The sequence below is a fragment of the Manihot esculenta genome, chromosome 4 (assembly GCF_001659605.2).
Source record: "Manihot esculenta cultivar AM560-2 chromosome 4, M.esculenta_v8, whole genome shotgun sequence".
In the NCBI taxonomy this organism is placed as follows: Eukaryota; Viridiplantae; Streptophyta; class Magnoliopsida; order Malpighiales; family Euphorbiaceae; genus Manihot; species Manihot esculenta.
Window position 1 is genome coordinate 30,245,628 of NC_035164.2, and position 22,099 is coordinate 30,267,726.

The following is a 22,099-nucleotide window of genomic DNA, read 5'->3' on the forward strand; positions in this document are numbered from 1 at the left end:
TTTCGCTGTGTTTCGGTGCAAATTCGGGCTTTCCTTTTCTTAAAAGAACAAAATATAAAGTAAAACTGTTTTAAATGGGGAAAAAAAAAGGAGAAAAAGTAAAGGAAAGCTCAAGGAAAAAAGTTACATCCTTCTCCATGAAGTAGTTTCCAATACGATCAGGTTCCTTCTAAGCGAAGTCGCTTCTGCCATTGCGCGTTTTCAGCTATATAGATGATAACCACGGAGCAGTTAAGGAGACAACGGTATCTCGCTTATCATTTTCAACAGTATCATGGGAAAAGAAAACGTCTCTGATCTCGATTTTGCTGATGATTTCTGCATCTCTGCGCTCTTCGTCCTCGATAGTGAAGAACATCAGGAAGGAGTCGTTTCATTTCCAGACGACATATTCGCCGAGGCGCTACAGCTTCAAGAGGCCTTAATGAAATCTGTGATCAATTCTCAAATGAAGATGACTAATCCATCATCGGTTTTGATGATTGAAGCACCTCCAGAGCAAAATCTCCAGGAATCTGGTCAGTCCTCCTCCAGTTTCTGCGAGATTTGTGCGGAAACGAAAGAAAGTAATCAAATGTTCGCAACTGAGAGATGTGCTCACTCTTACTGCTACGACTGTATAACCAAACATGTGGCTACAAAGATTCAAGATAGTATTACAAAATTTACTTGTCCTGGATTGAATTGCAAGGCAGTGCTTGAATTGGAGACTTGCAGGGTTAAGCTCTCCAAGGGAGTGATTGATCGTTGGGAAGAAGCGTTATGCGAGGAGCTGATCAGTGCATCGCAGAGGTTTTATTGCCCATTTAAGGATTGTTCAGCCATGATGGTGGCCGATAGTGAAGGAGAATCCATTACGGAAGCTGAGTGCCCTTTCTGCCATAGATTGTTCTGTGCTCGATGTCATGTACCTTGGCATTCTGGGGTTGAGTGTGAGGTGTTTCAGAAGCTGAATGAAGATGAAAGAGGACGAGAAGACCTGATGGTGATGGAAATTGCAAAGGAAAAGAAATGGAGTAGATGCCCCAATTGCAAATTCTACGTGGAAAGAACAGAAGGCTGCCCACATATTACTTGCAGGTCAGTGCTACACTCTATTTGAAAATTCTTACCTAGACCAAAACATAGATTTTGTTAATTAGGAGCTTTTAGAAGGGTTTGATATACTCTTTTGATGCAGCTAACACAGCTAATTTTATTTATTTGGTAATTTATTTAAAAAGTTTAATTTATTTGCAGGTGCAGTTTTCAGTTCTGCTATGGATGCGAATCGGAGTGGACTGAAACTCACGGTGGTTGCCAGAGAGAATAACTTACTTGGCTGTAGAGTGGTATGCATTTACACTAAAAGAAACCTCTATAGGAAGTAGCTTCCTCAACGGGGAACGGTGTGTGTGAAGAAAGCTGTGTTAGCAGATAATGATATGTGAATATGGTTTAAAGAGCAACTTGTACTAACCTATGGCCTATAATGGTCTCTTTATTTTTATATTTATCTTAATTAATCTATCATCTCTTGGCAACACTAGTTAGAGAATTCCCTGATGATTAGGGTTCAATTCCTCTTCATTTCTCCAAATTTCTATAAAAAAAATTCTAGAAGTGAGAACTGCTTGCCTAGTAGTATTTGATGCAATTCATTTTTCACATTTTTACTGTGATTTGTGTATATATCTTTACTTTTGACGTTATAATATGATGTTTGTTATCAAAGGTTGTGGTTTTTATGCAAATTAAAGTAAGATTGAGATTTTGTATCTCAGTTATATCTTGAATCTTGCATTGGAATTATCAATTAAAGTAAGATTGAGATTTGATATCTCATTTATATCATATACCTTGAAAAAGAAAATCAAAATTTTCCTAAACCCACAAACAGCATCACATCCTATTGTAGATTGTAGAGAAGTTGAATCAAGGAATATACCTAGCAACCCGAAAATGAGTGAGTTGTGCAAATTGCATCAAATAAGGCCAAGAATTAGTTTGTTACAGTCTCTCTGGTGTCCAGTCATTCTAACTTCTCAAGCAAAGAAGCATCAAGAAGTCCTGGACAATTATATATTTTTAATTTCACAAGGGAAGACAGGAGGGTCTGCATACACTGGCATAGAGTGAAGGATTGGGCAGTCTCTAATCTCCAGGTATGTTAGGTGTTTAAGTCCATTATAGTCTGCAGATTTCATACTCGGAAGATCCCAACTTTTAAGACGGGTCAGAGGGACTATCGTATCTCATATTAGATCAGTTGGTAAGAGCCGAGTCTCAACCGACAAGAGTGGAGGTGGGGGTGGGATAGGGGCTTACGGGAGATTTGGGTGTGTAACTGAGTAGATGTATTTAAGGTAGAGGGATGTCAGTAAAGAGAGAGAGAGAGAGAGAAGGGAAGAAAGAATTATTTAAAAAGTGAGGGCAGTGTACAATGATGTGAAGTATTAGGGTGTTATTAAAAGTATTGTCAGTTACGGAGATCAGCGGTTCACAGAAATTTTTTGATTTGAACTATTTATTAATATTTTAGACATAAAACTAAATGTATCAATAAATTTTTATTTTCAGACCGACTGACAAACAAAGAAACATTTTGAATGAAATTAATACGGCGTTAATGTTATAGTTTTGTCAATTTTTTAATGATATAAATAATAGTAGATATAATTTACTTTTAAAAATTGAATTTTAATTTAAAAAAATGTAGAGATATAATTACAATAAAATATAAAATATAAAATTTTTTGCCATTAACTTTATAATAAATTATGTTTATATATATATATACTTTTTATAATTAAATATTTTTCTAAGAAATTAAAAACTTAAAAGTACTTTTAAAAAACACAAAATAACATTAGAAAACACAAATTAATATAAAAATTAGATAAAATCACTTTAACTTCAACTTATAAGTATTTATAATATATATATATATATAAAAGTGAATGGAGAGGAGAATAATAAGATTTTTCATAATACTTTTAGATATTTAAATTATTTACAATATTTTTTAATTATTTAAATAGGTGATAATTTTATTATTTAAATTAATTTTATAATTAGTTAAAAAGTTTTATAAAAATATTTAATTTTTTAATAAAAAATAAATTAGATGATAATTTTATTATTTCCATTTAAAAAAATTATTATTTAAATATATTTTAGAGTTTACTAAAAAAAATCTAAAAGATGAAAATACAATTAGATTAATTTCAAAATAAAGATCATTAAAATAATATGTTCAAATAATAGACAATTATTAAAATAATAAATTTATATTTTTAATTAAGTATAAATTAAAATAAGAAATTAAATTTAATTAATGAAATAAAAAAATTAAAAATAAATTTACTATTATTTAATATTTTAATTTAATTAATTTTTTACTAAAATCTATAAAATTTTCTATTGTAATCTTTATAATTTATAAATTAAATGAAATAAATCCTATTTTAATATCACATTAATTCTATCATTATCCTTATATATATTAGTTTTTATTTTATAAATAAGTTTAATTTTTAAATTATTTATAATATTATTTAATTTTAAAATAATGGATAATTTTATCAATTAAAATATAATTTTTAAAATAGATAATAACATTCAAATCATCTTTCGGTTATTTAAAAATTTCAAAGGATATATAAAAAAATATAATAAAATTATAAAATTTAAAATAAAGATTTATCGGACGAGATGAAAATCTAAAATTACATTTCAAAAAGATGAAATAATTAAATTATTAAAATTACTCATGATAATTTAAAATTATCACAACAAAACTATTTTTAGTTAAAAAATTAATATAAATTTACTATTTAGGATTCATAAAAAATTTAAAACTATTATTCATATGCTTCTAATTTTATTAATTATATATAAAAAATTAAAATTTTATTATCTATAAAATAAATCACAAATACTGACTAATACAAAAACGTGCAAAGGCTAAATAGAGGAAAGGAAAGTTCAAGGAAAACGAAAGTTAAAATCTTCTTCATGACGTAGTTTCAATATGATCCGACTCCTAAGCGAAGTCGCTTCTTCCCACTACGATTTTTCAAGTATATAGATGATAACCACCCTGGATTGGTTTGGCTTAATTTCAGAGGTTTTAAGGATTCAACCTACCTAGCTTATCATTTTCAATAGCACATTCAATGTCATGGCAAACGAAAACGTCTCTCATCTCGATTCTGTTGATGATTTCTTCACCTCTGCGCTCCTTATCCTCGATAACGAAGAAAATCAGGAAGACGTCTTTTCACTATACGCCGAGGAGCTGCAGCTCCAGGAGACCCTAATGGGTTCTGTGATCGTTTCTCAAAGGCAGATGGGTAACCCATCATCGGCTTTGATGATTGAACCACCACGAGAGCACAATCTCGAGGAAGCTGGTCAGTCCTCCTCCCTCAGTTTCTGCGATATTTGTACGGAAATGAAAGAAAGTAATCGAATGTTCGCAACTGAGAGATGTGCTCACTCTTACTGTTCCGAGTGTATAAGCAAACATGTGGCTGCAAAGATTGAAGATAATATTACAAAAGTTACTTGTCCTGGATTGAATTGTGAGGCAGTGCTTGAATTGGAGACTTGCAGGGTTAAGCTCTCCAATAAAGTGATTGATCTTTGGGAAGAAGCGCTCTGCAAGGAGCTAATCAGTGCATCTCAGAGGTTTTATTGCCCATTTAGGGATTGTTCAGCCATGATGGTAGCCGATAGTGAAGGAGAATCTATTAAGGAAGCTGAGTGCCCCTTCTGCCATAGATCGTTCTGTGCTTGGTGTTGTGTCCCTTGGCATTCTGGGGTTGAGTGTGAGGTGTTTCAGAAGCTGAATGAAGATGAAAGAGGACGAGAAGATCTGATGGTGATGGAAATTGCTAAGGAAAAGAAATGGAGTAGATGCCCCAATTGCAAATTCTACGTTGAAAGAACAGAAGGCTGCCCACATATTACTTGCAGGTCAATGCTATATTCTATTTGAAAATTCTAACCTAGAACAAAACATTGATTTTGTTAATAACCAGTTTTTGGAAGGGTTTGATTTACTCTTTTATGTCCTCTTTGGGCCAAACAATCTTGTGATTATACTTGCAGGTGCAGTTTCCAGTTCTGCTATGGATGCGAATCGGAGTGGACCGAAACTCATGGCGGTTGCCGGAGAGAATAATTAAGTTGGGTGGAGAGTGGTATGCATTTACAATAATATACAGCACAGCTGGAAACCTTTCCTCAAAGGATGTGTGTGAAGAAAGTAGTATGCTATGTGTTAACCTAAGGCCTATGATAGTCTCTTTATTTTCATTTATGCAAGTTTATGAGTCAAGTCTAGAACTGAGTTCTGGGTATTTGATGCAATTCATTTTTCACATTTTTACTGTGATTTAAGTGTCTATATCTTTACTTTTGATGTTCTAATATGATGTTTTTGATCAAGAATGTGGTTTTTATGCAATTAGAGTAAGATTGAGGTTTCTTATGTCATCTATATCTTGAATCTTACCTTAGATGAGCTTTTTCTCACAAATCTCATTTACCTAAATCCAAAAACATACACATAATTTTTCCAAACCCACAAAAATTATCAAATCCCATGCACCTAAATTTAGAACCATATACAAAAATTGGTAAATTTCCTCTCCAATTTATCTAAATCATGGGTGAAGCTGTAAATATTTCACCTTTTTAAGACCCTGGATTTGAAAATGGGTGAGGCTTGAAGGCAGCACTTTCTCTTTTGGAAAGGATTACAGATCATTGTACCTAGCAACAGTAAAATGAGTGGGAGATATGCAAATTGCATCAAATAAGGCTAGCAATGAGTTTGTTATGTGATGTCAAGATTACGAAAAATTGAAATAATTTAAATTAATTATTTTGGATAAGTAAAAAGTTATCCAAAAGGTATTTGAGTCAATTTGGACGGAACAATTTCTATTGGCATTAGAGCCATCTGTGGATAAACAAACTGTGAAGAGCTAATGGACTTGCAAAGAAAGATTTACCCATGTGAGAGGAGACTGCAAAAAAAAAAGGCTATTTATGTGAGAAGAGATGAAACCTCTTGAGGTACTAAAGGACCTACAAAGAAAGGGTTACTCTTGTGAGATAAGGTCAAACCGTCCGAAGTACTACTGAATCACAATAATCACAATATTCGAGGGTATCCGATTCGGTTGCGATAATAACTGTTTCCTATAAGTAGAGTGTGAGGTTCAACTGTTATGAAAAATAAAAAAAAAAATAAAATCCAATATAATAATTAGCATGAAACTATTTAAAAGAATCATTTTAAGGTAAATAGAAAATAGATTCAAAAATTAGTTCAGACCGTTTCAAACACACACAAAGAAATTACTCAATTCCTAGACAATTATATATTTTCAATCTTGATCACATAGGAGGATTTGCATACACTTTGTGCAAAATTGGGCAGTCCCAATCTCTAGGTTTTAGATTCGAAAGATTCTAAATTTTAAGACTAGTCAGATTGGCCATTGTCTCTATTATTACATGTTTGATTTAATAAATTTATTTTTTATAAAATTAATTTTATTACATGTTTGATTTAATAAATTTATTTTTTATAAAATTAATTTTAGATAAATATTATTAATAAAAAAAGTTTTAGAAAAACTATTTGAGATTTTTGCGGGGTAATTTTAATTTTGTTAATGTATATTAATTTTGTTTTAACTTTTTAAAATTCTGGATTTCAATCCAATTAGAACCGTAGCAAACCATTTTGAACTGAAATCCACAAGGAAAGAAAACTGTTTCCAATCCAAAAGTTAAAAAACAAGTTTAAAAAATAAAGGAGAGGAAAGTTCATGGAAAAAAGAATTCTTCTTCATGACGTAGTGTCGATATGATCAGACTCTTCCAAGCGAATTCGCTTCTGCCCATTGCAACTTTTTCAACTATATAGATGAAAACCACCCTGGATTGATTTGGTTTAATTGCAGAGCAGTTAAGGAGACAAAGCTACCTAGCTAGCTTATCGTTTTCAATAGCACGTTCAGTATCATGGAAAAAGAAAACGTCTCTGATCTCGATTTTGTTGATGATTTCTTCATCTCTGCGCTCTTCGTCCTCGATAATGAAGAACATCAGGAAGACGTCTTTTCATTATACGCCCAGGAGCTGCAGCTCCAGGAGACCCTAATGGGTTCTGTGATCATTTCTCAAATGGAGATGAGTAACCCACCATCGGCTTTGATGATTGAACCACCTCCAGCGGAAAATCTCCAGGAAGCGGGTCAGTCCTCCTCCCTCGAGATGTGTTTCTGCGAGATTTGTACGGAAACGAAAGAAAGTAATCAAATGTTCACAACTGAGCGCTGTGCTCACTCTTACTGCTCCGACTGTATAGGCAAACATGTGGCTGCAAAGGTTGAAGATAGTATTACAAAAGTTACTTGTCCTGCATTGAATTGCGAGGCAGTGCTTGAATTGGAGACTTGCAGGGTTAAGCTCTCCAAGGAAGTGATTGATTTTTGGGAAGAAGCGCTATGCAAGGAGCTAATCAGTGCATCCCAGATGTTTTATTGCCCATTTAGGGATTGTTCAGCCATGTTGGCGGCCGGTAATGAAGGAGAAGCCATTACAGAATCTGAGTGCCCCTTCTGCTATAGATTGTTCTGTGCTCGATGTTGTGTCCCTTGGCATTCTGGGATTGAGTGTGAGGTGTTTCAGGAGCTGAATGAAGATGAAAGAGGACGAGAAGATCTAATGGTGATGGAAATTGCTAAGGAAAAGAAATGGAGTAGATGCCCCAATTGCAAATTCTACGTTGAAAGAACAGAAGGCTGCCCACATATAACTTGCAGGTCAGTGCTATAGGGGACAGTGGATAGCTATTTTCTATGCTTTTAGAGCTTTTTTTCATTAGCAATCAGTCATCACCCATTAGTCATTGTGATTATATTTGCAGGTGTAGTTTCCAATTCTGCTACGGATGTGAATCGAAGTGGACCGAAAATCATCACGGTTGCTCGAGAGACTAACTTGGGTGGAGAGTGGTATGCATTTACAATAATATACAGTAAAAGAAACCTCTATAGGAAGTTGCTTCCTCAATGGGGAAAGGTGTGTGTGAAGAAAGTAGTGTGAGCAGATAATGCAATGTGAATATGGTTAGAAAAAGCAAATTGCATTGTCCTATGGCCTATAATGTCTCTTGATTTTTATATTTATTTTAATTAAGCTGTTGGCCTATTGGTGTTTGATGCAATTGATTTTTCACATTTTTACTTTTGATGTTCCAATATGATGTTCGTGATCAAGAATGTAGTTTTTATTCAAACAAAAAATAAAAAGATTGAATAGTTTGAAAAGTATAAGAATGTTTCACTTTGATGACGTTGAAATAGTAATGAATTAGTCAATTTTCTTAAAACTTAAGAGTATGATTATAATTCTTTCAGTTACAAACTACCTGATTATTACTAGAATAATTATCAGTCTGTCTCTATAGTATAAAACAAATTAATTGGTTAGTTTTTTAATTTTTAAATAAAATATATTAGAAAAATATTATATATTTATATGTTTTAAAAAATATAAAAAAAATAAAATAACCATATATATATGTATATATTATTAAGAATTGTATCTTAACATTTTAGATATTCTAATACTTTAACAGGATGAAAAAATCTCTTAATGGATATTATAAAATTACAAAATATATTTCAAAATTATTTATTTTTAATTATATAGTTCTTATTTATTAATTAATTAAATTATATGAGGGGTTAACTGTGTAAAGGTGTTTCATGTGTATATATAGTTTCCACGATTAAAAGTTATTGAACTATCAAGTGTCCATTAATATTAAAAATGTTTTTCAAAAAAATTAATCGAAATAATTATTATATATTTTCATAATATAATAAATTATATTTATATCATATAATATTTTTTATAGTTAAATATTTTTCTAATAAATTAAAAACTCAAGAGTACCTTTAAAAAAAATAAATAACATAAAAATTAGAGAAGACCACTCTCACCTTTAACTTATAAATATTTGATAATTTAATGATATATATAATATTTTATTACATGTTCACTACAATAAATTATTCATCACAACTGTCCATAATATCTATAGTTTAAGATTTCTACACCTAAATCAATAAAATTAATTATTAACTTTAATTTTAAAAAAAATTATAATAATTTATTTAAAATATTCTATAAACTATATAAATAATGTAAATTTATTTTAATTTTATTAGTGTAAAAGAATATTAATATTTTTTATCTTTTTGATATTCCGAATTTAAAATCCAATTAGAACCGCAGCAAACCATTTTGAACCGAAATCCGTAATGAAAGAACTGTTTTAAGTAGGGGGAAAAAAATAAGAGTGTAAAAGTAAAGGAAGGGATCAGACTCCTAGTTTCAAAACGATCAGACTCCTAAGCGAAGTCGCTTATTCCTGCTGCGCTTCTTCAACCATAAACGCCCAGGATTGAGTTGGCTTAATTTCAGATCAATTGAGAAGACAACGCTAGCTAGCTCATCATTTTCAATAGGTCTTTCTATTTCATGGCAAAGGAAAACGTCTCTGATCTAGATTTTACTGATATCTCTGCGCTCTTAGTCCCCGAAAATGAAGAACATCAGGGAGACGTCTTTTCATTATACGCCGAGGAGCTGCAGCTCCAGGAGACACTAATGGGTTCTGTGATCATTTCTCAAATGAAGATGAGTAACCCACCATCGGCTTTGATGATTGAACCACCTCCAGCGGAAAATCTCCAGGAAGCGGGTCAGTCCTCCTCCCTCGAGATGTGTTTCTGCGAGATTTGTACGGAAACGAAAGAAAGTAATCAAATGTTCACAACTGACCGCTGTGCTCACTCTTACTGCTCCGACTGTATAAGCAAACATGTGGCTGCAAAGATTGAAGATAGTATTACAAAAGTTACTTGTCCTGGATTGAATTGCGAAACAGTGCTTGAATTGGAGACTTGTAGGGTTAAGCTCTCCAAGGAAGTGATTGGTGTTTGGGAAGAAGCGCTATGCAAGGAGCTAATCAATGCATCGCAGAGGTTTTATTGCCCATTTAGGGATTGTTCAGCCATGTTGGTGGCCGATAATGAAGGAGAAACCATTAACGTTGCTGAGTGCCCCTTCTGCCATAGATTGTTCTGTGCTCGATGTTATGTCCCTTGGCATTCTGGGGTTGAATGTGAGGTGTATCAGAAGCTGAATGAAGATGAAAGAGGACGAGACGATCTGATGGTGATGGTAATTGCCAAGGAAAAGAAATGGAGTAGATGCCCCAATTGCAAATTCTTCGTGGAGAGAACAGAAGGCTGCCCACGTATTGCTTGCAGGTGAGTGCTATATTATATCAGAAATCATTGTTTATACAATGTCACACCATCCCCATGGCAATTCTAAATAATTTTTAGATACACTTGATTTCACTCTTAATATTGTTCTACCATGTGGATTTTTAACCTTTAGGAGATCTAACATCAACTTAAACTCTTAGAAAATTTATTATTTCGACTCCATTTTAAGGCAACTGCAATAAGAGTTCTTTTTACATTGCGTTTATATTTGCAGGTGTGGTTTCCAGTTCTGCTATGGATGTGAATCGCCATGGACTAGCTATGAAACGCATGGTCAGTGCGAGAGAAAATAACTTGGCTGGAGACTGGTATGCATTTACAGTAGGATAAATTACTATCAAGTTATATGATTAAAACGTTCTTCTACATAGTACAAGAAACCTCTATAAGAAGTTTGCTTCCACAATGGGGAAAGGTGTGAGAGAAGAAAGTAGTGTGAGCAGATAATGCAATGTGAATGGTTAGAAAGCAAATTGTACTAACCTATGGCCTATGATCGTCTTTTTATTTTTTATGTTTTAATTAAGATTCTTGCATTGATTTTTCACATTTTTACTGTGATTTGTGTATATATCTTTACTTTTTGATGTTCCAATATGGTGTTTGTGGTCAAGAATGTGGTTTTTATGCAAATTAATTAATTAAAGTAACATAAGATTTGTTATACTCTAATAATAATTTTAAGATAAAAGAATGATAAACTTGTGAATTACTAATATATAATAGCACATTATTTAAAAATTATGACGTAAGTAATATAAAATTATATTTAAAAATAATTATTTTATCATTTAATTTTCATTTTATAAATAATTAACTTTTGCTACGATAAATCCTTTAATATATATTTGAATTGTAAGAATAAATTTAAATCATTTATATATAAAATTTGAATACAAAAATATTTAGCCATAATTAATACATTAAAAAGGATTTTTTTTTTATTGTATTATAAGAATATATTTAAATCATTTTTACATATAAATTTGAAATAAAAATATGTAATCATAACTAATATATTAAAAAGAATTTTTTGAATAAAAAAAAGATATTTGTTAGCATATTACAGCTGTTTAAAAAACTTTTAAATATTAATAAAAATTTAAAATATAAAATAAAATAAAACTTTATAAATTAATAATACATATAACATTTCATTTTATTTAATATAATTGATATAAAATAGAGTTTTTCATATAAATAATATGAATAGCATAAATATTTAATAGAATATTTTAATATATAATATTTATATAATAGAAATTAATTTATAATAAATATTTATTGCATGTAATATATTTATTTTTAATAAAAAAATTTAAATTAAAAGACTACATATTTATTAATAAAAAAATATATGAACTATATTATAACTTCCAATTAACTTGCGTAGTCCTCTTTAACCATAAATATGATAATGAAAAATGATTGACTTCATTATGAATATTTAAAATTTTAAATATAAATATAAATTACAGTAAATATTTAAAAATAGAAAATTATTTTTTTAAGACTTTTGAAAAAAAATTAAAAAAAAAAAACTGGAGAAGTGCTGGTTTCCAATAAAAAGGAAGGTCCCTCCTCATTTTCTAAGAAATTGCTAGCCTATGCGAGCAAAAATGTGGGGTCGAAACAGGTTTCACAAGTTACAGATTTAAAATTAATAAATATTTTAAATTAATTCAAGTTTCGTTATAATATTATTTAATTAAATTATATTATCATTTAAATTTTTATACTTATCATTAAAATAAATAAATATTTTTCATATTTTTTAGTGTTTAAATATTTAAAAAATTTAATCAATAAAAAATTATTAAAAAAATATTTTTTACCCTTAAAATTTTTATTAAAATTTCTAAATATAAATTTATTAATAAATTTTATATTTTAAATTAAAATTAAAAAATAAAAAATAATTTATCTCGCTGAAAAATATTTCATATTTTTTAGCTTGTAAACAAAATCTAATTAAGCTGTACAAATTCCGAGTAAATTGAAGTAGGCTCCTAAGAAACTTTGGAACAAACAAAGGGAAAAGGAAAAGGAAAAAGAAAAAGAAAAACTTAATGCACAAGAAATAATCTCCCTTTTAGCTTATGAGACCTATTGGATATCTTTTAGTCTGTTAGATGAGAAATTTTAATTGACTAAATTAATAAGATAAACATTTTCAAATTTTCATTATTATAGTCAAAATAATAAAATTTAATTTGAAAGTTTTAATGATAAAATATAATATTGACTTCAAAAAAAAATGATAAAATATAATGTAGTCATTTATTTTATATTAATAAAATAATTATTTAATATAAACTTTATATTTAAAAATAAGTATATTTGACATTTTTATATATAATAAATAAATATTCAATTATCCACAATTTATTTTATTATTTAGACTTCATTTATTTTATAAAAAATATTTTTATATTTTCTGATATTTAAAATATTCAAAAAATTTAATAAAAGAAAATATTTTCATGATTAATGGAAAAAATAAATTATGATTAATGAGAGATTTGCAATTATTATTCACTGTTTTACTGTATTTTTTTCTACAAATGTCAAAAGATAATATTATTCTTACTATTATTGTGAAAAAAACTTAAAATTTTTAGTTCAAAGTTATTTTTAATTTGATAGTTTGAAATCATACAAAAATTTTATATTTTAAAATAATATAATTTAGAAAATTTCATATCAATAAAATCTTTATTTATTAATTAAAAATTTTATAAAAGATAAGTTTAATATTAAATAATTAAAACTCTACTTCAAACTTAATATTATAATTTTTTATATTTTTAATTTTTCTCATATATTACATATCAAAAAAATCAGACTAACCCTTGATCGATGATTAAATTAATATTTTTGATAAATTATATCCTAATATTATAAAATCAGAATTAATAAGATAAAACTAATTTCCCATTTATTAGAAAACTCCAAGAAAGATTATAAATTTATAACTCTTCGTTTATTATTTTTTTTTAAATAAAAATTAAAAATTAAAGAAGTAAAATTTGAGATCTGAAAATTTTATTCTAATCCATGTTATCTTGAAATTTTCAATAGAAGCTCAACACCGTGAAAGAAGAAAAAGCCCAATCACCAAACAAGATGGGTTGTGGCCGAGAAAATAAACAATGCACAACTGCACCAACAGAACCGATGTATTGGGGAAACTTGAAATCATAAACTAATGAATTATCAATACTTCTTTAATCATTATATGCAAACTTTTAAATGATAAATAAAATTAAATAGAAGGAGTATAAATATTACTCTCTTTATTTTTTTTATCTATTATTTATGAGTTTTTTTTTATATAAGTGATATTTTATAATCCTAATACTTTATTAAATATTTTATTTTTGTAAAATATTAATTAAATTCATTGTATTTATACAGTTGGAGGGTAATATATTGTTTTATTTCAATTTTTATTAAATTTTAATATATTTATTAATTTTCTAATTCATGTGAAAAATCTTAAATGATGGATTGAGAATAATTGTTATTGTCTTGAATTAGCTTTAAAGAAGAGTGAGAGAGAGAGAGAGAGAATAACTATTGGAATATTGGTGTGTATATTTCCTATCTACTCTTATTGGGTTTGAAATTGGAACAAGAATAGCCAAGTTGAGTGATAAAGAATCAATCATGGGTGATTAATTGATTTGGCAAAGGAAATTTATGAGAATGAGTGATGAATGGTGATCACACAAGTCTTCCAATAATAGTGGGTTTAATTCTTCAATTTCAATTCATATGTATATGTAGTGCAAGACCCACATGGTAAGATTTTTGATGAATAATTTAATCTTTTATATGGTTTTAACGGTAAAAATAGGTGAAATTAAATAAAATGATTATTTTGTTAATTGAAAAATAAAATAATAATATTTTAATAAATTTTTAAAAATAAATATACTAACTTATTAATAACGATAATATATAAAAATTAAATAATAAATCTCCACTCTTTTTATTATTCAAATAGAAAAAATGTGGTGAGTTGAAATGGCATCTCTTGTTTTGAGCACTCATGATTTGATGCCCTCAATTTGCATTTCCTTTATGATGATTTTTTCCCTTTGTGCTCAATTATGATATATGCCTCTCTATTTCTGAGATGGATCTTTTCTTGTTAACCTTCCATATGTGTATACAATTATTCCATCCATGAATACATCCAATATGGGAAAAAGCCAATACTGCTGATACTTATATTCACTCAATTCTACATCATATAACTATCTACAAAAAAAAAACTTTTTTTTTATGTTTAAGTATGGAAATTTGAATTTAAATTTATTAAGAGTTCTAGTGATATGGCTTTAGTTGCTAAATTATACTATAAATTTAATTTTAAAAATATTTATCAAATAAAAATGTAATACATAAAATTTTAATTAAATTCACAAAAATTTATGAAATTCATTCCAACTATAAAAATGTATGCATTTATAGAACAAATAAGTGATCACAAATCTCTAATTAAAAATAATCGAAAAGTTTCAAGCACCGCATGAGTTTTATTGTCAAAAGAGAATAGTAGCAAATGCGTTTTGCTACCCCATCTAATAAAATACCATTATCATTTTGAACCAGCACAATAATGATCGCAGGAGAAAATAGATAATTTCAAACTATATCAATATTAAATTTTAAGATGCGAGATAATTAGATTTTTTGTCTAAACTGATGTCGATAACTACATAATAAAAGAGCAAAAATACCGTATCGTTACAATTTGATATTGTCATATTAAAATTATTAAGATTTTTAATTAAAAAAAAAAAATTCATATCACGGTATCTCACTTTTTAAAAAATACATGTGTTTCTATTTTAAAAAAGAAAAAGATTATATCTCAAGAAAATTATTCTATATTAATGCAGTTGATATAGAATTTATTTAATCAAACCTATTTATATTTTATTTCAATTCATATAAAATTTACAGTACTAATCTCACTCAATTTTATAATTTTTATTTATTTTTTATATTTTAAATATCTTAAAATTATTGTCCTTTTTTATAATAACATATAAATTAATTATTATAATAACAAATAAAAACAAATTTCAGTTAAATACCTCACTAAAAATTACAAAAATCAAAATCAAAACTATAAAAAACTGCAGAATAAAATCATAGAAATCAAATGAAACTTTCTATCATGATTAAGAATAGGATTCTTCCGCTGATAAGTAGATTAAGGGTAAAGTTTAATTTTGAGGGCCGCACTCATACATTATGGGAAAAAAAATGAAATATTGAAAATTTAAATTAGAAAAAACAAAGGGGTCCAGGGATGAATCCAAATTCTAATAAATACTGTATCAACTCGATTAGACATTTTTTAGAATTTCGACAAAAATAAAGGAGACGTGGACAAAATAAAGTTTTTTTCAAAAACATCCTATGATAATAATTGCGTGTCTCTATTTGATTGGACAGAACATATTTTATTCAATATTCCTTTATTAACCACGTGGACTCCACCGTTGCCGACATTGCCCCCTCTTTTTCTTTTTTCTGGTAGAAGCCGACACTGCCCCCTTTCTGCGCCATACATTTTTTCTTTTTTAAATTTCTGTAAAACAACGTTTCTTTAAAATAATTAAATTATTATTTTTTTAAATTGAAAATTAGGAAACGTTAGGCTGAAATTTCCCTTATTTACTCGTACACTTAGCACGTGTTAATGTTAGTGTTTTTGTTTTATATTTTAATTAAATAAATTTAATTAAAAAAAATTAAACTAATAAATTTAATTTAATAATAATTGTATTTAAATAAATTTGAGAGATTTTAAATTTTATTTTTTAATTTTAATTTTTTATTTTTTTAAAAAAATTAAATTTAAATTATATATATAGCTAATTTTATGCAAAAATTTTATTTAATTTTTTTTTTTATGTAAAAGGAGGTCCATACGAATTGGACCACCGTGACTATAATGCCTTTTTATTCAATATTCTATTTAGATATTTAATAAAATAATAAAACTTTCTTTCCGAAAACAATAATAATAATAAAGCATCTTGATTCTCATTGGTGCAGTTCTACATCATGAAGCAGGAGATGAGAAGAACAATTATCCATTTCCATGAAAAATAAAATATTTATATTTACATTTATGCAAAATCAATGATTTTTTGAAAAAAATCATTTAATAATGAGATCAATATATTATATTAAATATTTAACAGTCATTAAAGGTTTTTTATATTTTATTTTAAATAGAAAATTGAGAAATGAGAACTCCAATTTAAATTTCTCAATGAGTAAATATGGTTTTAGATATTATATTAAATCTAATTTAATTTAAATATATAAATAGGGTAAAAAATTATTATATGATTTTTTTAATCTGCGGAGAAGATTTTCGATATTATTTATGAAATAAATTTCAGACTGAACTTTGTTTATTACAAGGTAATTTATTATTTGGGATTTTTTTATATAAATTAAAAACAAGAAAGTGAGGAAATTATAATAATAATAAAAATAAAAAACAAAGGCAGAATTAGGCCAAGTATAAAAAGGCGGTCAAGCACGTGTCGGTGGATTGATTAGTAGATTATAACAAGGCAGAGAGAGAGAGCCAGAGCCAGAGCTTCGATTATGGAGAAGAGAAGCTAAGCTAAGCTGAAACGAAGGCCTTCAAATTCTCCGTGATGGTTTGAAAGTGGATAGCGCAAGAGAGAGGAAGAAGGGGAAAGGTCTGGCCGGGTTAAAGAGCGTAGCTGTGAGGTTTGTGGTGAGAAAGATCAGAGCTAAGAGGAAAACTCATAATAAATTCATGGATTTGTGGCATAAGATGATCTTTCCTGTTAGAAGAGTTTGGATCTCTCTTTTTTCTCGTATCAAGCCTCGTAATAATGGTAATTGCTTCTCTTCTCCTCTTTCTTTCTCCTTTCGTTGTTTTTCATTTTGTTATCAGCCTTCCTCTCAGATTATTCACTTCAATTTCCCTTTTATTTTCTTTTTCATGTAGTTGATCTGTTCTTTATCACGTTCCTGGCTGTTTGTTGCTCAGGATTTTGCTTTTCTTCTTAGAGAAAGTAATTATTAGCCAAATTGAACCTGACATGCTGAACTGAGAAAATTTCCAATCCCCAAGATTAGGATCCACTGCATAGAATAATTATTAGAAAACTTTATTTTTCCTTTTTTTTTCCCTTAAAATTTAGGAAGAAAGCACGGTTGGATTTTTTTTGGAACAAATAAATAAAAATCATTTCTGGAAGATTCCAGTGATGGTGTGTACATCCACTAAGCTGAATCCACTTGAAGACAAATCGAAAACGTTTCAAAAATATAGATTTGTTAAATAAAATATCTATCATTTTATAATTCAATAATGAGGATGGTGAGATTTGGATACAATTTCCATTTCTATATCAAGGAAGAATTCATATATACTTATAAAAAACTATTCATAAAAACACACAAAAACCCTATTGATCAATTCCAAAAGAATTGGAGGTGATTAACTATTTTATATTCTGAAAAAAAAAAAATTTTGGCACTTGTTATGGATTTCTCATTAGACATTTTCTAAATACCCACTTGCTTTCAAGTTGACTACTGTTTGCCTCAAAAAGTTAGCTCCTGAATTATTATTTCAATGACCAAATACTAAAGGACCAACTAATTTTAAAGATTATACTTATGACCTGCTACTTCCACTAGGGCTAAAGCATCACAGACAAATTTTCAATTGCCTAAAATTCCACTATTTCTGGCTTGGTTCTTGCACTTGCAGCTAATAGAAAAAGCTTTTTATGGATCCAATCGTCAATTAAGAAATCCATCACCTTTTCTAAAGCATCTTCCGCCGAAAGTTAGAGGCCTAGCCTAACAATGAGATCAACATTAATTTCAGTGCAACTTTTACGCCAGTAGGCCATCTGGGATATTGATTATTTCTTTAATACAACCAAAACAACCTTGGCTTATGTGTGATTCCATTCACGAATCAGAAAAGAAAGGTCTTGTATGTTTATGTCCCCCTGGTGTTGTGGTGTTTTTGAGCAGGTGCTGGACTTCTGAAGCTTCACAATGATGTACAGACCTGTGGATATGAGGATGTTCAAGTGATGTGGGAGATGTTGAAAAGATCAGAATCAGAACAGATAGCTAACCATCCAAAACGCAAGCAACGGTCTTTCTGGAAAGTTCTTGTGTGGTCTAACACTAACCATAGTGCAGCATCTTCCTTCTCTGCAAATCATTCTCAATACAAGACACCAGCTTGATACCTTGTGCTAAATAATGATGTGCTCCTCCTCGTCTGCATCTTCATGGGCATCCATCATAGTTTTACTATCCAACGGCCGACATTGCAGTAGCATGGTACGAGCTGTTGCTGAGTGTAACCAAAATCAATGCAATGTGTCAAAGCTTTATCTTTGTTGTGAGAAAACAATTTCCTGTCAAATGACAAAGGTCATTTGTAAATACATAATGTTCTGTCAAAACCCACATTGAGAAGCTTCCCTTCACGCCCAATAAGCTTGGTTAACATCAGTATACCTGGCAACAGCTGCATGATGCTCAGCGCCATTAAAAAAAAAAGATGGTAATCAGCAAGCTAATGTGGGAATTCAGGCAACTGTATTTACAATAACTTTCTTTATCATGCTCATGAAATGAGCTCAATCCATATTAACCATTTCCATAGAAAACATCAATAAAAATGAGATACAAGATGTGGAGCAAAATTCATTAGCCAATCATGTTCAGTAAAAGGAGGGTTCATTTAACCTTTCATAGAGCATATTCCCAAGAATAAAAAAAAGAAAGAAAAAGAAACTTTCAATAGTGTTAAGATTTGCAATTCTGCACAAAAGATGGTTTCCATTGGCATTTTCTAGCTGTTAAGAGGATTATTCTCAAACATATTGTGTGCTCTCCATATCTCTATCAAACTCAAGGCATTTAAGAAGTCAAAACCACCATCAATCAGTATCAAACCACCATCAATCAGTATCAATTTAAGCAGTTCAACGCCACTTTGTCGCCACTTTTTCCCATTAACTCAGAATGTTAATGACAGAAAAAAAGGCAAAAATCCTTCTTGTTTCCCTTCCACTACAATGCTAACCAATTAATATTATGCTCTTCCGCACAAGGCATCAAGAGAAAAGAAACCGGGCTTTTTGCAAAATTAGGGGTGGGAGAAAACTTATTTGTGGATTTAGGGTTGAATATAAATTATTTGCGGATTTGGGGTTGGACTACCAGGTGGCACCCGAAAAAAAAACCTACCGCCTGTTTAACAGGCGCTTTTTTTTTTTTTTTAAAAATGGCCTGGCGCCACTTTTCTTTTTTTTATTTATTTTTTTTATAAAATTATAAAATAATATTATTATATAATTAAAAATTACTCATATTATTTAACAATAATATTATATATTATTTAAAATATTATAATTATATTAATTAATTAATATATGAGTGTATAACTATTTAAAATTATAAAAATTAAATTTATTTTTATTAGACTGTTATTATGCAGTCGTACAGAATAATATTAATATCTTAATATTTTAGAGAGTTATGAAATATACCATTCTAAGTGGCGACAGGCCATTATTTATTTTATTTATTAAAATATTATAATTATATTAATTAATTAATATATGAGTGTATAAATATTTAAAATTATAAAAATTAAATTTATTTTTATTGAATTGCTATTATCCAGTTGTACATAATAATATTAATATCCTAATATTTTAGAGAGTTATGAAATATATTATTATATAATTTGATAATTGCCAGACTTTTCTCACTCTAGGAGAAACTAAACCCGAAAAAGTGAAATAGGTCTAAGGTCTCAGAAACCCACTTTATTTAGTCGGTCCAGCATATTCGGTCCTGATCCAGATACGGGACAGATCGGGTTGCCTGCGAGTCTGGATCCAGCACGAGGAGTCAAGCCTTGTGATGTGACTTGAAGAAGGACAGCAAACCCAGTCAATTCGCAACTCTGCTCGCATGCGCGCTGAAGGAATTAAATAACCGTCTGACGTGAAAAGGGTCCTGACATTTCCGTACTAACGATCTAAGCAGTTTCGGTTGTAATTAAATAATATTAGATATTTTTATAATAATAATTTTTTTTATAATTTTAATATATTAATATTGAATAAATTTTATTATTAATTTTTAAATAAAAAATTACTGTAATTTATAATTTCATAATTATAAAATTAATATTATACTGCGATTAAATATATAAAAATAATTCGATTATAATTAGATATATAAAAATAATTTAATAATATTATATATATTTATTTAATGATAAAATTTTTTATTATTTTAATAAATTAATACAGTAATATTATTATTAAATAATATCAATAATTTTTTAATTATATAATAATATTATTTTATAATTTTATAAAAAAAATAAAAAAAAAATTAAAGAATGGCCTGGCGCCACTCTAAGTGGCGCCAGGCCATTCTTAAAAAAAAAAAAAATGCCTGGCGCCTGTTAAACAGGCGGCAAGTTTTCTTTTCGGGTGCCACCTGACAGTCCAACCCCAAATCCGCAAATAATTTATCTCCAACCCTAAATTCACAAATAAGTTTTCTCCCGCCCCTAATTTTACAAAAAGCCCAAAGAAACCAGAGTGCAGCAACAGAGCAGGGAAAACGCCATGGGTTTGAAGCTTACTTGACAATAGGAGCTGTTCATTGATTGAAGCTTGTGTATTGGCACTTAATAATTAAGCTTATATATGAAGCAGAAGGCAGCACAGTTTAGGAAATAATTAAGATCAACAACATTATTAGGTAAATTTTGGCTGTAAATTTGAGCCAAATTATTAAATTTGAATCACGCCTAACTTATCCCAAAAGATAGCTTGAGGAGTCCTCGAAATCCCTTAGGCACATTAACCCTATTCGGATTAATTCTCAAACCAATATAAAATTCAATACACCTCTTCATGTGCAGAACTATATTGAACTATACTAAAACTTAAAACATTTACACGAGCCCAAAAAAGATTATGATATTACGTTAAATTTAAACTAAGTTTAACTCACTCCAAAAGTCAGCCAGTTCGAGAGGAGGAGTGACTAAGGCTCTTATAAGACCACATTACCCCTAATCCCTTGTAATCCCTTGTAAGGATATGTTATTGTAATCCCTTGTAAGGATATGTTACCCTATCACATGTAAGGCCATGTTACCTATCCCAAATCAATATAGGATTCAAAACTAGCCTTGAACAGACCCCTTCACTTATTTTATTTTTTATTCTTCGACCTGCAGCTATGCAGGTTTGCAGTCCCAAAAACGAAGCTGTTGTTGCTTTGCTTTACCTGTTATTTAAATTTTCTTAAAATGTTTGTAAAATATAAAAAATTAATAGATATTATTAGAATAAAAAAATTAATTAGTTAATAAGTATAAATAATTAAATATACGTTAAATAAAAGTTTTAAATATTATTATTTATATGTTTTTTTTTTGAACTAAAAATGTAATTGCATTCAAATTTGGAAGTCCAACATCAAAATATGAACAATCAATTGTGGAGGGGTGCTCAGCCACTCTATCCTGTCTGAAATAGTAGAGGCAGCTCTAGCTATAAGATGTGCCACACTATTGGCAGATCGAGGAACAAAACTCACAGATACTGAATTCATCTCTGCTATTAGAGATTTACAATTATCAACAAGGGACCCAAAAC

General features: G+C 29.0%; 5 protein-coding genes across 5 annotated transcripts; all 5 read left to right on the plus strand.

Moving 5' to 3' along the window:
- Positions 1–90: 90 nt before the first annotated feature.
- Positions 91–1,647, plus strand: LOC110613142 (probable E3 ubiquitin-protein ligase RNF217). The gene is made up of 2 exons (XM_021754111.2): positions 91–1,080; positions 1,240–1,647. Exons 1-2 carry the CDS (start codon positions 275–277, stop codon positions 1,310–1,312), a joined length of 879 nt encoding a protein of 292 aa, XP_021609803.1. The 5' UTR covers positions 91–274; the 3' UTR covers positions 1,313–1,647.
- Positions 1,648–3,969: 2,322 nt separating this feature from the next.
- Positions 3,970–5,434, plus strand: LOC110613970 (E3 ubiquitin-protein ligase RNF144B). Its single transcript, XM_021755412.2, has 2 exons — positions 3,970–4,959; positions 5,095–5,434. Exons 1-2 carry the CDS (start codon positions 4,163–4,165, stop codon positions 5,165–5,167), a joined length of 870 nt encoding a protein of 289 aa, XP_021611104.1. The 5' UTR covers positions 3,970–4,162; the 3' UTR covers positions 5,168–5,434.
- A 1,363-nt stretch (positions 5,435–6,797) lies between these two features.
- LOC110613961 (probable E3 ubiquitin-protein ligase RNF217) lies at positions 6,798–8,320 on the plus strand. Its single transcript, XM_021755399.2, has 2 exons — positions 6,798–7,826; positions 7,931–8,320. Exons 1-2 carry the CDS (start codon positions 7,024–7,026, stop codon positions 8,001–8,003), a joined length of 876 nt encoding a protein of 291 aa, XP_021611091.1. The 5' UTR covers positions 6,798–7,023; the 3' UTR covers positions 8,004–8,320.
- Positions 8,321–9,334: 1,014 nt separating this feature from the next.
- LOC110613939 (probable E3 ubiquitin-protein ligase RNF217) lies at positions 9,335–10,962 on the plus strand. The gene is made up of 2 exons (XM_021755361.2): positions 9,335–10,346; positions 10,582–10,962. Exons 1-2 carry the CDS (start codon positions 9,553–9,555, stop codon positions 10,658–10,660), a joined length of 873 nt encoding a protein of 290 aa, XP_021611053.1. The 5' UTR covers positions 9,335–9,552; the 3' UTR covers positions 10,661–10,962.
- Positions 10,963–16,951: 5,989 nt separating this feature from the next.
- LOC110612831 lies at positions 16,952–19,123 on the plus strand. Its single transcript, XM_021753649.2, has 2 exons — positions 16,952–17,269; positions 18,426–19,123. The coding sequence occupies exons 1-2, from the start codon at positions 17,188–17,190 to the stop codon at positions 18,644–18,646; spliced, it is 303 nt and encodes a 100-aa protein (XP_021609341.1). The 5' UTR covers positions 16,952–17,187; the 3' UTR covers positions 18,647–19,123.
- The last annotated feature ends 2,976 nt before the right edge of the window (positions 19,124–22,099 follow it).

What these genes read in the sequence shown, in the direction of transcription:
- LOC110612831 (XM_021753649.2), top strand. Translation starts at nt 17,188, where the DNA reads ATGGATTTGTGGCATAAGATGATCTTTCCTGTTAGAAGAGTTTGGATC. An exon ending in TATCAAGCCTCGTAATAATG is followed by an intron (nt 17,270 to 18,425) that starts GTAATTGCTTCT and finishes GTTTTTGAGCAG; the next exon opens with GTGCTGGACTTCTGAAGCTT.
- LOC110613939 (XM_021755361.2), top strand. Translation starts at nt 9,553, where the DNA reads ATGGCAAAGGAAAACGTCTCTGATCTAGATTTTACTGATATCTCTGCG. An exon ending in TGCCCACGTATTGCTTGCAG is followed by an intron (nt 10,347 to 10,581) that starts GTGAGTGCTATA and finishes TTATATTTGCAG; the next exon opens with GTGTGGTTTCCAGTTCTGCT.
- LOC110613970 (XM_021755412.2), top strand. Translation starts at nt 4,163, where the DNA reads ATGGCAAACGAAAACGTCTCTCATCTCGATTCTGTTGATGATTTCTTC. An exon ending in TGCCCACATATTACTTGCAG is followed by an intron (nt 4,960 to 5,094) that starts GTCAATGCTATA and finishes TTATACTTGCAG; the next exon opens with GTGCAGTTTCCAGTTCTGCT.
- LOC110613142 (XM_021754111.2), top strand. Translation starts at nt 275, where the DNA reads ATGGGAAAAGAAAACGTCTCTGATCTCGATTTTGCTGATGATTTCTGC. An exon ending in TGCCCACATATTACTTGCAG is followed by an intron (nt 1,081 to 1,239) that starts GTCAGTGCTACA and finishes ATTTATTTGCAG; the next exon opens with GTGCAGTTTTCAGTTCTGCT.
- LOC110613961 (XM_021755399.2), top strand. Translation starts at nt 7,024, where the DNA reads ATGGAAAAAGAAAACGTCTCTGATCTCGATTTTGTTGATGATTTCTTC. An exon ending in TGCCCACATATAACTTGCAG is followed by an intron (nt 7,827 to 7,930) that starts GTCAGTGCTATA and finishes TTATATTTGCAG; the next exon opens with GTGTAGTTTCCAATTCTGCT.